Source organism: Seriola lalandi, unplaced genomic scaffold (genome assembly GCF_002814215.2).
Source record: "Seriola lalandi dorsalis isolate HSWRI2012SDOR001 ecotype SW California unplaced genomic scaffold, Sedor1 jcf7180002054333, whole genome shotgun sequence".
Taxonomy (NCBI): Eukaryota; Metazoa; Chordata; class Actinopteri; order Carangiformes; family Carangidae; genus Seriola; species Seriola lalandi.
In genome coordinates this window covers 690,649-708,433 of record NW_019524886.1, presented here as the reverse complement: position 1 = coordinate 708,433, position 17,785 = coordinate 690,649, and the positions used below count along the sequence as shown (strand labels likewise).

At 39.2% G+C, this 17,785-nt stretch overlaps 3 protein-coding genes and 1 non-coding gene across 7 annotated transcripts in view; 2 read left to right on the top strand and 2 right to left on the bottom strand.

The window, feature by feature from the left end:
• The window catches only part of mbnl3 (muscleblind-like splicing regulator 3), a 32,595-nt gene extending 26,976 nt beyond the window's left edge, over positions 1 to 5,619 (bottom strand). For all 4 annotated transcript variants that reach the window (XM_023407341.2, XM_087174269.1, XM_023407337.2 and 1 more), the window contains exon 1: positions 5,317 to 5,619. The gene's annotated coding sequence lies outside the window, so the exon portion shown is untranslated. The remainder of the gene's footprint in view (positions 1 to 5,316) is intronic.
• Positions 5,620 to 6,929: 1,310 nt separating this feature from the next.
• hs6st2 (heparan sulfate 6-O-sulfotransferase 2) lies at positions 6,930 to 9,420 on the bottom strand. Its single transcript, XM_023407348.2, has 2 exons — positions 8,843 to 9,420; positions 6,930 to 8,354 (listed from the first exon to the last, which is right to left on the bottom strand). Exons 1-2 carry the CDS (start codon positions 9,418 to 9,420, stop codon positions 7,526 to 7,528), a joined length of 1,407 nt encoding a protein of 468 aa, XP_023263116.1. The 3' UTR covers positions 6,930 to 7,525.
• On the top strand, positions 9,359 to 17,710 carry LOC111655821 (transmembrane protein 179). The gene is made up of 5 exons (XM_023407349.2): positions 9,359 to 9,492; positions 12,851 to 13,380; positions 14,362 to 14,499; positions 14,883 to 14,961; positions 15,668 to 17,710. Exons 2-5 carry the CDS (start codon positions 13,058 to 13,060, stop codon positions 15,863 to 15,865), a joined length of 738 nt encoding a protein of 245 aa, XP_023263117.1. The 5' UTR covers positions 9,359 to 9,492; positions 12,851 to 13,057; the 3' UTR covers positions 15,866 to 17,710.
• trnaf-gaa (transfer RNA phenylalanine (anticodon GAA)) lies at positions 9,985 to 10,057 on the top strand. Its single transcript has one exon. It is a non-coding gene; the product is annotated as a tRNA-Phe (tRNA).
• Positions 17,711 to 17,785: the final 75 nt, after the last annotated feature.

Sequence of the window (17,785 nt, the reverse complement as noted above, 5' to 3'; positions counted from 1 at the left end):
AATATACAACATGTCTTAGGGGAACATGATTCAATGTTGAGGATTTGGTACCCAACAGAATCTTCACACACGTATGGATAGGTGCTGTGGTCCCATGAAGAATATCCTTATTTGGACATGTAGTGATTTTGTATGGGCTAAAATATGCTCTGACACATAGTTAACTGTGTAACTTATCTATCGTATCTAACTTATCTATATTCTCGTCAATCAAGCTTCAATAAATGCAAAAAATAAAAAACAAAAATATGAACTGCATGTTAGCACAAGAGGAACCGTCTGGAGATCACCAAAGTCGATGTGATTCAACATCTGGGAACCATGAATGTTATGAATGTACCAAATTTTGTGCCAGTCTATCGAGTAGATATTCCACAGGATATCAGAGCAAGTCAGAGTAAAAACTCTGAGTAAAAACTCTGTCTTGCGGGTGGCGCTAGATGAAAAGTCAGGGGGTCATAAGGGTAATTGGGATTAAAATGTCTGAGGACAATGAAAATTTCATGGCAATCCATTTGAAAGTTGCAGAGATATTTCAATCTAGACCAAAGCAGACTGACAGACCGACATCCATAGAGCCATGACTCGAGCGTGTTTAAAAAGCAGTCAGCCCACCAAGAGTTTTGATGACTCCACTGTGAAAGTACACCTTGTGACTAATCTGTCATTAGTTGATAAATGATTCAGCACCAGCAGAAGGCAAATATAACCACCAGGGGTCAATCCAACAGTACATTGCATAGTTACCTAACATTCAGGGTTCAGGATAAAAAACATACAGATGACCGTCTTTGAAGACGTCACAAACTTTTAAAAAACCCAACAAATATAACCACAGTTTCCCAAAATGTACCAAAACAGTCACATGAAATGTGTGTATTAACAACAATATGCCTAATTGCATTTATTTTATGTTTGATGTGCTGTCATCAGAAGTCTTTTTTTTTTTTTAAAGATAGCACTCTTTAGAAAAAAAGATCCTTCAGACATTTACTGCCAAGCTGAAATATTGCACACCACTACCTACCACAGCAGAGATAAAGCATAGGAGGCCAGAAGATACAAGACCTTAGCAAACAGCCGAGGAGCAACTAATTAAGGTGCAGATGAAGAAATGATAGGAGTGAAAAAAAGAAAGATGTAGAAGTTTTGCTTGAAGGACTGTTATAGCTAAATATTGATCAAGAACTGTTCAAAAGACAAGGTTTTGATGCCACATGCTTGAGGCTGCATTACTGTGCAGTTGCAGCCCACACAACACAGCTATCTCAGTGACTTGCAAGTCTGATGAATGGATTAAAGCACACAATTAAATGTTGTTAGGATAGTAAATTAACAATTAATATATTAATAATATTAATATAAAAATGCCTGTTCTAATTTCCTATTATAAGCTAAAGGAGACGTATTCAAATAGCTTGTTCAATCAACCAGCTGTCCAAAACCTCAAAATATTCAGTTTACTGTGATATATGACAAAGAAAAGCAGCAAATCCTCAAATTGGAGAAGCTGGAACCAGTGAATGTTTGTTATTTTTGCTTAAAGAAAACACTTAATCAATTAAATGAAAACAATTAATCCAAAATACCAAAATTGTTGCAGATTTTTGCCAGTACTGGTAAATATTCTCATTATTTCTTGATGAATCAATTACTCATAATGTCCGGTCAGAATTTCTCAGAGCCCACTGTAATGAATCCAAGTTGCTTCTTTCGTCTGACCAAGATCTCAAAATCAAGATTTTAAATCTAATATCACAAGATAAATCATAAAGTAAATGTAGCAAATCCTCACATTTCAGAGGCGACAACCAGAAGAAAATTTTATATTTGATGAAATAGCCACCAATTAATTTTCTGTCAATCAACTTATAAATTAATGAACACATTGTTTCAGCTCTAATTCACAGATCTATTTAGAAATGCCACCAAAAGTCGAAACTGTATTCCCACTTAATCTTAAATCCAGCTGTATTAAAGAGTCTACATTCTGTACATAATTTTGGTCTACTTGAACTTGTACGACCTTTACAGTAAACAGTCAAATGCAGGGATGCAGAATGGTGAATAAATATAGACTGCCCCAGTTATAACAGCCCTTATGCTGCTGCCTGTCTTCCAGGTGTCTGCAGGGAGAAGAGGGGCTCCAGCAGTCAGTAGTCAGTAGGTGGGGGTCAACATGTGGGTGGAACAGGATGTGGGAAAGTATAGGAGGACAGATGGGGCTGGCTGCTGTTGACTCCAGCGCACTGCGTCCCTCATCAAACACAGTGCACCAAAGGGCTACCGACCGTGTAACCTTCACCAGAGCTCTGACGTCTGCATTATGGCTGGTGAGTAGGCTGTATGCCACCTAGACAGACTGCCCTGCACCTTATCTGCTCACACTCACAGACAGCTTTATACCAATAAAACTGGAAAATGTCAGACATGGATTCAGTGGAAAGCAGTGTTACACAATAACACTTGTGAGGAAAATATATCCCTTTTATTTCTAATTTTAGATCTTTTTTTTTTTTTTTTTAGTCCTTTCTTTTGCACAATCATTCTATAGGCAGGGGGATATTTTAAGTGCCTTGTGTGATTATCTGCCAGTGGCTGATGGCAGTTTTGAAGTTTCAGCTTGCTCTGCTGTTGCATTTATTTTGAATTCCTCTAAATTAAGAGCAATGAGCAAATGCAATAAATGGGAATGTTAAGTGTTACAGGGTAATACAGGAAGTGTGCTCGCTACAAAAAACTAGAAATACTGGAAATAGCTGAAATGTTGGAAGTGGTAAGTGAAATACAATTACTGTGTTTTAAAAAGTTGAAATGACATGAGTCCTGGGTAAATTTGACATTAGCTGGAGTGAAAATGCAGAGAAGAGTTAACCTTTCAGCTGAATTAAAAGCAAGTTTAAATGTTACGTAGAAATTTAAGCTTGCCCCACTGGTGAACTTGTGAACTGCTCTGCATTAATTGGGAATGTGAGGCATTATGGGTTAACACCTCACATTTGCTGGAAAATTTGAGAAAAATTAACATTTGCAGTTGAAATATTTGAAATAGTTGAGATACTGATTTTATTTGGGCTGAAGCGACAGCCTAAATGCAAACACTGGAAGTATTATATTGACATGACAATTAAAATGGAAGAGCTGACAGTGTCAGTTTAAGTGTGAGCACTGGCTTTAGGGGAAGTGTCAGCTCAAGTGAAAGTGCTGAAAAAAAGTAGAAAATTCAATTGAATTTCAAGCACTAAAAGTAGGAATTTAAGCTTGCTCTACTGTTACACTTGGTGAATTGTTTTAGATTATTGTGCCAATGTGTAAAATGGGAATGTGAAGTGTTATAGGCTTATACAGTGGGTCTCCAGAGGGGACAAAAGGACCCTAAAACTGTGGACTTCAGTTTTCACAGACTGGGGAAAGCCAGTGAGGGATTTTAGTATTTACACACTGGAAAAAACACTTGAGCTCAGATCTTTGTGTCAGTTTGGTTTCACACGAGAATCTGTGGTGTTTCCTGTGGGAATATTTTTTTAATGTGGAGTTTCCCCATTCTCGAAGGTCTGGTGAATTCCAATTTCAGAAGCACAGGTAGTTTAATAACAAATACTGAAGTTGTGAAAACACAACTCTGATCGCTGATGTGCTACAGTTCACTAAACAGACAACTCTTCTGAGAGCTGTGACAAGGTCAAGTGCGAAACAGGATAACATCAATGACCAGGTGATTGATTAAAAAGCACAAGGTGAAAGAACCATAAATCACAGTGAGAGTGAAAGCCAGCAGCCTGAAGGGAGGGAGCAAAGTAATTAGGTTAAGTATCAATAATCCTTTCAGCTCATTAAAGCACCACAGCTCCCATTCAAGCAAGCATACAACAAGCCTATTCCATCATACAGGACCATATAAACTACACAAAGCATGAATACTTGGAATGATGCAGCATAACTTGGGTGTTGCACTTAACAGTTTTACTTTAGAAAAGACTGAATGAAGTGTAGAATTCATTTTACTTGCTGTAATACTGGTTTCAGCTTGGGGGTTTCACATCCCTGTAGTGAAATAATGAAAGTCAACTGTGTGGAAAAGCAGTACATATTATAGCTGAGCCAATAATGCATTGTCAGCTAAATATTTTTGATTTGTTATTGCTGCTACATTGTTAGTGAATGGTTTTATTTGTACCATAAAATATGGAGCGTCCCAGGCAGTTGTCTGTGTCAGAGGGGAAATGAAAACAGGTTATGCGGGAAATATGACTGTATGCTTGTGTCTTTTTGTGTGTGTATACACGTCTTTCTATGGTTGTGTGGACAAATTTTAGTTCAAACCCATTGTTGTGAGGACATTTTGTCATTCCTCAGACATTCTGGCAAATTCTCACAACTTAAAATGGCTGTTTTAGGGTTAAGATTGGGTTTTAAGAATAAGGTTGGCATTAGGTCTAGACTCGGGTTAGGGTAATAGTTTGGGGTAGGTATTATGCCAACAAGTGTCCTCATAACTATAGTGTGAGTGTGTGTCAGTTTATCTGTGTTTATATTAAGTAAAGAAAAACAAGCTCCACTGGTGGTGAGTCTACAGCCTGGAGGGAGTGTGAACTTGTCATGACTGGCTGTATTGTTAACTAAGACATGATGTTGGCAATACATCCACTGTAAATGCATACAATGTGTGTTGGCAAGTAGTGACAACACAGCATGGTGGCTCGAGTGTCTGACCCCTTAAAGGTAAACCAAGGACAAAACTCAAACCCCTGCACTGATTGCACACATGCATTAATATTGTCTGCAAAATCCTGCACACATACATAGATAACCAGGGGGCAAGCTGCAAGTGCCCCTCACTTAACAGATTTAAACCCACTATTACAGTGAACTGAGTGACCCAGAAAGTAATTTAACATAGATTTTTTTTTTTGCTCTTCCCTCTCTGGCATGATATCAAAAGCCATCCAATAAAATCCCCAAAATATTGCATTCAATCAAAACCTTGTGTGCAGATACCAGACTAAAATATGACAGCTGCTTACAGCATTATTTACATCTTTACAGAGCATGGCCGCCAGCTCTCAGCAGACCTGCCCAGTGCATGTTAAATGTGAATACTGTTACAGTTTTGCCCATGTGTAACACAACAATTACGCCCTTATTAAGAATAACAAAGGCGGCTTTGAGCTTCTGTGCAACAGGCAGACTGTAAGAAGCATTTTAACTGATATGGATGAAATATAAAATTCACGGCTAACCTTAGTTATTTAAATGCGTCAGGTAGCATTAATATTGCTGCAAAGTCAACTGCGCCAGACATGCTCAGCCTCTTACCTGTTTGTAGTCCAATCGGATTGAGACTCAAATGTTTTCTCCTAAATGAACGTCGGTTAAAATGTTTATTTGGTGGTTATTTTCCACAAAGGCGCGTTGCTGGTCTAGTGTACACTCAGCATTACCTGGAAGTGAAAGAAGAAAAAGAAAAAGCGCGTTATCGCTAGCTAGACATAATAAAATCGTAGCAGGTAAGAAAAACGTGTTGCCGTCGCGAACTGAAAGAAAGAAAGAGGCGAGGGGTCTAGCTTGCAGCTGAAATGTTAGCTGCAACTAAATATGCTCGGCTGCAACACAGCAGAATGACAGATTCAAAAAAAAATCAGAGGCAGGGCAAAATGGTGAGGGAGGAGTTGGCAGAGAGGGCGTGTGTGTTTGCTTACGTTTATAAGATAGCATCATTAGCATTGGTGGAAATGAGAGTCACGACAAAAAGGTAGGCTGCCGTGAAGACGTCGCAGGTAGGTACAGTTTATGAGGTATATATACATCATATGTCGCCTTGTGCCAACCTGGTAGAACAAACGAGAGTCAAAAGATTCAGCCATTATGTTAGTCAAAGTACGTGCTGCCGTTTTAAAGATTAAACTTAAAGGCGTTGCATCAGGATAGCGGTTGGGCTAAAATGACCCGTTAAAGTTAACGTTTTGCAACAGCCAACGTTAACTAACAGTCAAAATTTTAAACTTAACGTCCGCGTAATTGAACATTTCAGCAACCGTTCAGAATACATGTAAACAAAGACGGGGGTTTCTGTGTTTCTCGATCTTTTAACATTTTAAAACACATTAAATCAGTACATAGTTATTTTTAGTATTTACATATAAATGTCAGTCAAAATATGACAGTACAGGAGCGCTCTTCAGTTATTCTACCTGATGCTAGGACGTTGCTTTTATACCGACTCAGTATTTCCGGTCGCCGTATGGTTTTTCACAATAAAACCAGCAATCACTTCTTTGACAATTTGGACAATGAGTACCACTTTCTAATTTATTGTGTAGAGGGTTTAAAGCTATAATCAATGGCTCTGTTACTGGTTAATAACATCAATTTCTAATTGTAACAAAAAATGTATAACAAATCTGTACACGATTCACTTTTCTCATGCTGTAATCCCAATTTAAACATAGACTGAAATTTAGTTTTCATAATTTAGTATAATGTAAACAATTAAGACCATATACAAAATGTTATAATCCTTCAACCATTTCTGGCAATACAACTCTACTGATAAAATAATCCCAGCTATTAACAATCCAATAACCTCTATAAAATTTTAAGCATTTTCACTACATTGCAGAATAATTCTTCAAAATTAAGGCGCAGCTGTCAAATCTGATCCCTCTATTAAATCCTTTGAGGATCAGACTTATAAATGGTTCAAATCCTACCCAACCAAATTTAAGAATAAGCTGTGATGTCAACTATCACCTCAGTATCCCCATTCAGTAACTTTAGATTTCATTAAAAGTACTTCAGCACTCCCTGCTGGTGTTCCAGAGGCTTGCAAGCGCAACACAAAAGCTTGCAGTCTTTTCTGCACATGATCAGACAAAAGAACATTTACAATAAGAAGATATCTGTGTGGCAAGAATAGAACAACAGTTCGGTAAATGTAAAAGGATTTTATATAAAGACTTGGGACACATTCAGTAATTTTACAACATTAGCAGTTAATGCAACACATTGAGGTATCTATGAAAATTCCATTCTCCTCCGTAACTTAAGAGACACTTAAAAACACAGGTACATTTCAAAATGTACATATTTCATACAAGACAACAATCTGGCAAACATATAGATTGTTAATCACAAACAGTAGCATATTTTAAATAGAAACAAGTGTCACATTGTTCCTTTTGACAAAGAAAATTATTTACCCTCATTTCAAGCTACATCACAAGTTTTCAGATGTGTTTAAAAGCCAGGAGAACAGTCTAGAAGGCTTGTGTGAACACTAAAAGGTATGGAATATCGGGTAACTAGAGCAGCCTTTTTCTTGTCAAGAAAATGTATCCATTATGAATGTCAGTTGTGGCAAAGAAATACAATTGGTATCAATAAATAAATGTGTCATTTTAAAACAGTTCATAGTGACAAAAATCATAGTGGAAGGCAAATACTAAAATTAACTTGGATTAATTAACAACAGACAAGGCAGAACTTGGCACACTTAGTATTAAGACCCTACTGCTTGTTCCCGTAACTACCACTGTTCAACGTTGTCCATGTAGTCCTCAATGGTACTATTCTCATCCAGATCCCACCACTCTGGGAGAAGCATTTCTGACTCCACACTGTCTTCACCAGCCTTCTCCCTCTGCTGCTCCTCACTTACTACAGAGTGGCTGTCATGTTGATGAGGTGTTTCTGTGGGCTTCAGCTGCCTCCCTTGCTTTGTTGTGAGCCGTCCACGGAGCCGCCTCCTCTCCTGCTGCCGCCTCTCTCTGGCCTGCCTGCGCTCCTGCTGCCTCGCCACCTGGAAACGCTGCAGGAAAAGGTCACGGGCGTACTCATATAGCTCTACGTCCCACTGGTTTAGCTGGCGGATTCTGTGTTGCGTCTCAGGAGGTACGTCAACACTGGAGGCACGTGTGCCATTGAGCTGTGTGAAGGGTGCAATGAACTCCAAGTTGAAGGTTCGCTCAAACAGGTACTGAGTCTTACGCTGGTACTCAGTTAGCCCAAAGAAGGCCATTCCCCGAAGGTTACGTTTAGCACTCTCCAGAAGTACTGCCCAGCGCTCTTCCTCACTCGTACCAGAGACGTTGTAGCACCCCACCAGGCTGAGGTCAGCCAGCATGCGGGTCTGCCGGTTGTTGGCCAGGTTGTAGGGGCAGTCCATGAACTCCTGCAGGGAGCAACCTGACCAGTCGTCTCCTGAGTAGCAGCTTGGTAGCTCAGACAGTGTTGGTGAACGTCCATCACACACATGTAAGGAGGCTTTCCATGTGGCACCACGCTGCACATGACGCCACTCGCTCAAGTAGCGTGACACTGGGTCTCTTAAGATAGTTATATAATAATAGTTCCTTCTGGAAAGAAAAAGAGGACGTTAGGTCTGCAATAAAGTAATTAAGTAACTAAACTAAACTAAGTCATTGCAATTTATGTGTTCAATATTCTTTTCAATTATTTAATAGGTAGACTAAGCAGAGAAGGAGGTGTTAAATACTAGAAACTGATTCATATTCAGTTGGTTCTGATATGACAAAAATTACAAAAAGAAACTGAGAAGTCCTGCAATTATGTGGACTATTTATTTGCTGTGTGGACAAGCACTTGTGTAGTAGGTTTAAGTTGACATAATACACACACACAATTTTTATGTAGATTTAAAAAAATAAAATAAAATCTCTCTACTCAGAGATCGTGTTAAAACCAGGTCAAACGGGCCAGGGTAAACTGTTCCACAAACGTTTTGACTTGTATTACATATTAGTTTACACCTTGGTACATCCCTGCATTCTATACATTTGTGCAGTTACATAATCATTATTAAGAGAAATGTGAAGTCACCAACCTGGGCAGGTTCTTGGGAGCCTCTCGTGAGTCCATGCGTGACGGGACACAACTGGTCAGCTCAGTCCAGTCCGCATGAAGCCCGCAGCTCCAGCCGGTGGAGAATCGTGAAAAGAGCCAGGTTTCCTTTTTACCTGGCCGGTAACAGGTACATTTCTTCTGACCTGCGTGGCACTCGCACGGCCTCTCCAGCTGAATATTCCGCACCAGGTGTCGACCAAACGTCGTGCCACCGGTTTTTTGAATGTGCAAAAAAACTATAACATCATCCCCTTTGATGTTGAAGTCTACAACACGATTTAAATCGGCTTTGGTGAAGTTGAAGCGAGGGACAAAGCGGACCAGAGCGCCGTCTTCTGCAATGTACGGATCCTTTAAGAGCCCATCTTGGACTTCATTGCCACTGCTGTGGGAACCAGTTGTGCCACCGACCTTCAACCAGGATCCCAGCTGGTGCAGCATCTGGCACTCAGACCTGCTCGGACACACGTACTGGATCATCATGACGCCAAAGAGCAACGCCATGAGAAGGACGATCAGAAGCCGGTGGTGGCTGCTGCTGCTGGATTTCTCATCCATTGTCCCGGGACGGACAGAAAACCATCACTCAGGTAGTCCAGGCCCCTGTCTCGGCTGAGGAACCTCTGTGAGGTGTGTATATAATGCCCCAAAATAAAGCGAAAACAATAACAATGCAGCTGCTAGCCAGCTAACGTTAGCTATTGAGCCAGAGTGCTGTATCGGCGGCCGAGTCACACAAAACCGTGCGATAGCGTATTGTAATTTTGCGGTATTGTTAGCAGCAAAGCGTACAGGTCTCATTTAAAACAACAGACTACTTTTACCTGGAGTATTAGATAATCTTTGTCGCAGCACTAGATCCGTGTCTTCAACAGCTTGTGATTCTTGACCTTTCTTCCCATCAGCCTCTGCGCTCGCTGAATGTGGGTGTGAAGTTACGTCATCATGTAGGGTAACGTCCTGCAGACCAAGAACCATGTAGACACAAAGTTACCCCAATTACCGGCTAGGGCTTTGTCACCATTTATGCGCCCCTCGCTAATTACTAAAAACTATTATTCACAGTTGTTGTCAGTATTAGTGTGTAATTAAATCTGGCATGTACATCTTGTTACGTTCACCGCCGAAATAGCTCAGTTGGGAGAGCGTTAGACTGAAGATCTAAAGGTCCCTGGTTCGATCCCGGGTTTCGGCATTTTCGTTTGGAAACAAATATCATGTTTTTGAGATCAACTGTCGTTAAATCGTTTAATTAGACAAATTATAAGGAGACAGATAAATATATACAGTTTGGTAGATGAACATGTAGAGAAACTGGTTTCGAAATGAATACATTAAAAAAATTTGATAGTACAGCGGAAATCTTTAAACATTAAACGTCATCATGTATTGAAAATAGGTAGATAGTTTTCTGGGGTAGATAGGATTTTTATTTTTTATTTTTCTTTTGATATAGATGTAACAGAATGTAACAAATTGCAATCTACTGTATAGTAATTTTGTGTTGTTGTGTTTTGGTTGTGGTTGACTTGGGTGAGAAAAAAATTCACATATTTTTAAAAAACATTGATCAATGCATTGATTCAATGCATTTTGTATCAAAGCAATGAAAAGTGATCCACAGTTAAGTCCACATTGACCTCTGTAGTGCTGACTGCTCTGAAAAAGTTAACTCAGTACAGAAAAAAACCCAACCAACTGTAAAGCCATCACAAATTATTATGTAATAAACTGACCAAAGGCCATGTAAATTGCACAGTTATGTGCATTTGTATTAATAAATACAAATCATATTAACCTAACATAAAGTAATATAATCTATTAAAAAATCCATCAATTGACAGGTTGTTAACAATTCAACTCAATCCACTATTCCTTACTTCTCAGCTGACTTTTTTGATACAGCTATGTGTATTGGCCTTGTTCTAAAATGGCTGCCTGCCCTATATAACAACCTATGATAACAACCTCATGAGACTCCCTTTTGTTAAACAGACATCATGTTTAGTCAGTTCTGTGTTAATTCAATCTGGAAAACTTGGCTTGCAGTAAATTTCCCATTAAGGTCAACTTGAGGGTGACCTTTAACTTGTTTGTACTTGCTTCATCAATTTGCCCAATTTTTGCATATTTCATGATTGATATGGTCATGATTTTCACAACTGTTCCACATAGTGTAATTTTGTTAGTAGACTTGGGCTGTGGTTCTTGGCATTACTAAACTCTACATTATCAGTGGTTACATTGTTTATTCAGTGTAATAAAGCTAAATAAAACTAAATAATATCAATAAACAGCTGCTATTTGTTACACTAAATAGCCTATACTCATGGATGGACCATGAGGTAATAAGGTCCTGAAAACCGATATGTAAAAGGCCTCCCACACCTCCTGTATGAGATGTGTCATTTGTGGTAATTTTCTTTCTGTGTGTATTTGTTTTTCATTTCTTTGTGGTTCTTTTGCATCTTTTTCTGCACGGTATATGCATCTCTCTGTGGTTATTTTGCTTCTGGCTTTGTAGTAATTTGATTGACTTTCCAATACATAGTTTACAGAGTCTTTGGTCTTGTTTAGTAATCCACCTATCATGCTAATAGGCCAACTACCTCGAACCCTCTGACTCTGGTGGAGGGGACACGAAAGAACGACCAGTCAAAGTGAGAAGCTTTTTCAGAAGCTGATAAACACAGATCCAAGGGGTGGTGGCTTCGACCACACCTCTGACTGCTCCTGAATTTATGTTTTTTTTCAGCCACTCTCAGTTGCACAGTTTGTGTTGTGTACTTCACTCTGTAATTTTGAGTGCTCTGGTCTGCAACATTGTGAAAACAGAAGACATCTCCATATAATTTTAGAAGAATATGCATTAAAGCTTCACCAACTGTTGTTTATCAGTAGGATGAAGGGGGTGGGGCGTAATGAGTGGATACCAGTGTCTCTCCTACAGAGAAGAATTTCACCCCAGCTCCACCTCACATTCCTCTCTCCTAAACTGTGACATCCAAATTTAAAAGACTTAAAATGCAGTGTGGACCCGTGTTCTCTCCAGTACCATGGTCAGTTGTGGTCCTCTAAACCCAGAGCACCTTTGCTATTCTGTCCTACCAGATTCTTTAGCTGGAAATTGGACTCACATGGTGACCCAGTATGTCTGTGTTAGCAGTGAAACCAGCATGATTCCCTGGGATGCTGGGGTGGGAAAACATTGCTTGTTACAGATGAGTCGCTGTATGTAATCAGGATTATAAAACACAACATTAACGTGAGCAACCAGAGAGAAAGTCCAAATGTTTAGTTCATGATTTAATTGTACAAGTTAAAGTACAAGAAAGCTGGTTAACTAATTAGCCTTTTTTAATGTTCATTTAGTTTTTTTTTGCAGTGAGTTCTGACTGCTGTCAGGCCTTAAATGTAACTGATCAGAGTTTTCATCAGTGAGATCATCCACACATCAATCTGCAGGTTGATTAAATCCTCTTCTGCGTGAGCTGATATAAAGAGGCCAGCTGGTGAAAACAGACGTCAGGTCCTCGCGACTACGTCACTAGTGGAGGAATTTGTAGTCCAAACGATGGCTTGTATAAACAGATATATCACTCTGCTCAAAATTAGCCGAGCAGTAATTGAAAAGGGAGCTGTCCTCCAGGTTTGCCACTGGAAAGCTTTCAGCTAATGACAACTAGATCTGCCTATCATGCCAGTGATTCAAAAGGGACCTCACTATTGAAACTGATCTGTGGATCATACAAGTGCCCATATTTGGAATTTAAATGCATTAAACAGGATTAGTTAACTATGGTAATATCATAATATTCTGGATTTAATATACTATTGTTCTATTCTTATATTCTGATGTAATCAAGAGGGGACATGAATTCTGAATTTTGCAAATCTATCAAATAAATTGAGTTTTATTGATAATGTTACAACTTATTATTATGTAATGATGACAATAATTATGATGAATCTTCTTCTTTCTTTCTAGTTCCTGGAGATAGCTGCGGAGTGAGACCTCTCGGCTCCTCTTCTGTTGTGTAACGGAGGAGTCGGTCCCCGCCCTTACTTCTTTAAATACCCACCACCACGGTGAACCGTTATATGGGACATAAACAGGGATGTGCTGATATAGCTTCATACTTTTTTTTTAAACAGCGTGAATACTTTCACCGTTTAGTTTAGTTTGACTTCTGATATGGAGCTGGACCGGAGATTGTTGCTGGCCCACTGTGCGGTTCACGCCCTGTCGATCGTGGCGGGCTTGCTGGTGGTCGTCCCCATGGCTCTCAATGGCTCCGCTTTTAAAGGCCGCTGCGCACTCTTCTCCACCGGCTACTGGAGGACCGAGGACCGGGCCGAGCTGACAGGGCAGCCCGGAGACATCTCTCACCTGGTGGTGCAGCAGTGGGGTCCACCGGCAGCCTGCCAGTTCGCCACATTTGTCGGTATTTTCACGGTGCTGTACGGTGCAGCGCAGGGCTGGAGGTGCCTCTTTTATCTGCACGGACGACATGACGAGTGAGTTCGCTGACACAACATAAACAACATATTTACACAGAGGTGGGAAGCACAGTAGTACATATACTCAAGTACTTTACATAAGTACAGCTTTGAGGTACTTACTTTACTTGAGCATTTCCCTGTTATGTTATATTCCACTACATTTCAGAAGGAAATAATCTAAATCTTACTAAACTATTATCTGAATGCATCTTCCACCACAAATATACACGCAGTTATTATAGAGGTAACACTAATGACGGTGGCTGCATTGTTGATTACTATTACTGATATGATGACTGTACTACCGACCTAATTCTACATACTGCGGCAGTGGTATTTGCTGCAAGCATTGAACTAATATAGTAGTAGTTGCAGCTTTAGTGGGGTTTGCAATGTTTTGTCTATGAAATGAAAATTAATTGTAATTATGTGCATATTAATAATTCTCAGCCCAAAGGGTGATGTCTTCAGATTCCTTGTTTCACCCAACTAACAGCCCAAAGCCCAATCATATTCAGTTAATTATGAGACAAAGAAAAGTAAAGACAAAGAAAAGTAAATCCTCACTGAAAAGCAGGAACCAGAGAATTTTGTAGCATTTTTGCTCAAAAATGATACAAACAATTCATCGCTCATAAAAATCATAAAAATGGTGGGTACACTAATTGATTGTTCTTTGATACTAACCGACAGAAAATGTAGTATCATTTCATTTTATCACTCACATATCAACATGCACTTAATCACAATTTATTTGCATTTCATAGTCAAAATGATAAGTCATTGGTGCGCTAATACCCACTAAAGTTTTGATGCAGATGTCACCTTGGGATTTGGCTTTTTTTGTGATGGGGATTTTTCACAGTTTTCTAACATTTTATAGACCAATCAGCTAGTCGCTTAATCAAGAAACTTATCAACGGATTCATTGATAATTAGTGTCTGTTTGTTGTTTGCACAGTGTGTCTAATATCTGTATTGTGTGTTTCTGCTCAGCACCTTGTTTTCGTCCTTCCTGACGGTGCTGCTGAGTGTGTGTGTGCTCTTCCTGTCTGGAGGGGCCAGTGTCATCTTGTCTCTGGGTCTGGTCTCATGGTGTGACACAGTGACTGATGACAACACACGCACATACAGGTAAGAAGTCTTGTACTAAACCTCTTTGATACTGTCCTGGTGGATCATCATACTGTAAATGTTGCAGGAGTGATTTGGCAACAAGATGGTCCAAAGTGATGTTTTCAAATTTCTGGTTTTGTCCAATAATCAGTCCAGAACTCAACTGTCATAGACGACTAAGAAGACCAGAGAAACTTTGACATATTTGCTTTAAAAAAAAAACTGAAATTGATTATTATAATACTTACTGATTATTGTTGTCTCGATCAACTAATTGATTAACCGACTAATTGTAACAACACTAACTAGGTAAAAGCTTCTGTATTACATTAATATTTGTTACCATATTGTGAGTGTGGCTGGGAATCTTCTTTCATTCCCTCATGTTTTTTTGTGTTTAGCTGTGCAGAGTCCCAGTCTGTTCCACTTTACCTGGATGTGGATACTTCCTTCTTCTACACAGAGCTCAATCTGGCACAGGTAGGAGTGCTTACAATTGCACACAAACATACACATTGTGCACAATGGATAGCCAAGGTCACACCCACTTTTCAACCTAGCCTCTATTCCAGTAGCCTGAATCGGACAATGTATTTGTGAATTTTTTTTTCTTTAATGTAGTTCTAAAATGCTGAGGCATGATGCTGGGATTTTCTGTCCATATAATGTTTTATTTTATTAACATTCAATAGGTCTTACCTTCACTATGTAAGTCAGTACACAGATTCAATGATAAAACAAATTGAATGATAGGTGTGGTACAATAATTAGCACAGCCACAATTAAACAACAATTGAATTATTGTCTGACTCATATATTCTGAAATGTTCATCCATGTAAAGTACATCCTACTACTATAAGGAAATTTTGAAGGAACTTATTTCTTAATGAGGCCTTTCAAATGACACCAGGTTTCCCTGGTTCGATTGTTCTCGCTCCTCATTATGTCGTTCCGTTCTTTTGTTTCTTTTGATATATGGTAATGCAGTGAAGATGCTCAAGGTTCACGACAACTAAGGTGCTGATTTGTTGTCACTGAAAAACTTGCAGTTCTGCAGACACAGACACACACTAGCATCCCAAGCCTTTACTTAGTGTGCACATACAGTAGCTCTTTGGTTTATTTTGAAGTTTTCTTTGTGTCAGTTAACTGTAAGACGGACTCAGTCACACCTTGTGTCCTCAGGCGTCTCTGTGGTGTGTGACGGCTCTGTGGCTGGCTCAGTCCATCCTGGCTTTCCTTCGGCTCTACCACTCCCACAGCCAGCACATCAGCGGGCCTTGTCTTCCCCGAGAGAAGGAGCTGCTGCTGGGACACAGTACATCTGTCAGCAGCTCCCCCTCACCTCCACATCCTCCAGCGACACCCACCATCTTCGTCTAACTGAGAGTGAATGAGGTAGTGATATTAGGTGTTACACTATAAAAATTAAGTTTTAAACCTCTATTTTTCCCCTTATCACTACTGATAATGTCCACTCGACAGTTCTTGATCCTGCATGTAGAATGTGAAAGTTTTACGTATTGTTTACAACATAATATTAAAGGTATCATCATATTTTGATATAATTCTGCATCTTATATAATAGAGCCTGAGTGATAAATCATATTGGAGTTGGTATCAGCCAATAAGTAATGATAGATTACAGAACAGGCAAAGACATTTTGAGGTAGTTTGACTTCCAGAGAGCCGTGGCAAGTTTATGTATCAACTGTAAAAAAGGTCAAAATTCTTTGATAACCAAATATGAGGAATACTCATGAGAATGTTTTTATGGTGTTTGTTCTCTGCAAATTAAGAATCTGTAGTCAGCTGAAAATCTGGAATACTAATATCAGTATCTGCCTCAGAAATCCAGTATCAAACAGGCTATATTATATAATGATATGATGTTTGAGCAGGCCCGACATCACTTAGATTACATAACACTGCCTCACTCAAGTACCCATCACCTCATAGTGACACCATGACTTAGCACTAGTTTGTACCTCTTATGTATTTATTACATTTTTTGTCACAGAATTAAGCATCCATTATTCTGATAAATATGAATTGATCCTTCCTGAACACTCAAAAATCCATTTCTAAAACTCTTAAAGATTCTTCTAACCATCCGGATGGGAAAATATTCTGTCCCCTGCATGATAAAAAAAGATTTTTAAATAATTTCCCCAGTTGTGACTCCTGGATTTTCTATTCATATTCGACTGATTTTTTTTTTTAATCTATGTGGCTAGAAGAGTCTTAAAGGATTCTGGAAATGTGAGGCACAAACTGGGACTATTCTCAAGTCTTTCTTGGGATAAAAGGGATTTTACAGAAGAAGAAAAATGCAATGAAACACACACTGGAATAGCTGAAGCATCTGTATGATGAGTGATCTAACAACCACAGTGTTACTTTGAAGCTATTGCTTATCTTTGTCATCTGATCCTGACTTTGTGAATTCATGCATTAGACGTATGGCACTACACACAACCAGGTGGTGTTTATCCTACATTCTGTTTTCAATATATTTAATATGCATGGTTGTTTACAGTTCTGCTGGGGTCTTGACATTTTGCACAGTTGTGTCCTCATCAGGGAGAATACATTTGTTGACTTGCTCTGAGTGTAATATTCAGATGTTAGTACTGAGGCGCTTTTATTGTGAAGCATGTGGTGAGAGTGTGACTGAGCCACCGTGTACGTGAAACAGGCTCACTGTGTGAGCATGACCTGAATGTTCTGTTGCGCAACAGAAAAATTGCTGCTGACCTGCTCTCTTCTTTTGACGATTTTTATTATGATGCTGTTTGTGTGGACACAGCCGCTCTCAGGGCGTTAATGAAGCAATGAACTCTTCTCTAATGATCTGTGTAGAGTCCGCAGAGAATAATTAGGAGGTAAACTTTCAAGGATCTGTGAGAGTTTCCAATTAAGAGGGATTTATGTGGAGCGCAAAAGGGTCATTGAAGAGTTTTTTAAACGAATGATTCTAAGTTGTTTTTAAGGTTTTTCTCTTTGACCCAAGTGGTTGTAATGACACACAGGCAGCGGAGCAAGAAATCTGAAGTAGAGATGAGCCAGCATTGTCACTTGAATTGAATTGTAACATATGAAATGTTTTTTGTATTATAACTGATAATGGTCTTGCTTTTTACCTCTTATACCTGTTTGTGCTTATTCATATTCATGTATTTGCATTTGTCTTGTTCATTGAATAAAGAGCTTCCCATTATAAAAGAATGTTGTCCTAACTCATAAGTAGTGAACAAAGTATATCGGAAAAGTTTTTATTTTAAAATATGACTGCAACTAAAG

Coding starts and splice junctions, on each gene's coding strand:
- LOC111655821 (XM_023407349.2), top strand. CDS start 13,058: ATGGAGCTGGACCGGAGATTGTTGCTGGCCCACTGTGCGGTTCACGCC. Junction 13,381..14,361: donor CTGCACGGACGACATGACGA/GTGAGTTCGCTG, acceptor GTTTCTGCTCAG/CACCTTGTTTTCGTCCTTCC. Junction 14,500..14,882: donor GACAACACACGCACATACAG/GTAAGAAGTCTT, acceptor TTTTGTGTTTAG/CTGTGCAGAGTCCCAGTCTG.
- hs6st2 (XM_023407348.2), bottom strand. CDS start 9,420: ATGGATGAGAAATCCAGCAGCAGCAGCCACCACCGGCTTCTGATCGTC. Junction 8,355..8,842: donor GCTCCCAAGAACCTGCCCAG/GTTGGTGACTTC, acceptor TTTTCTTTCCAG/AAGGAACTATTATTATATAA.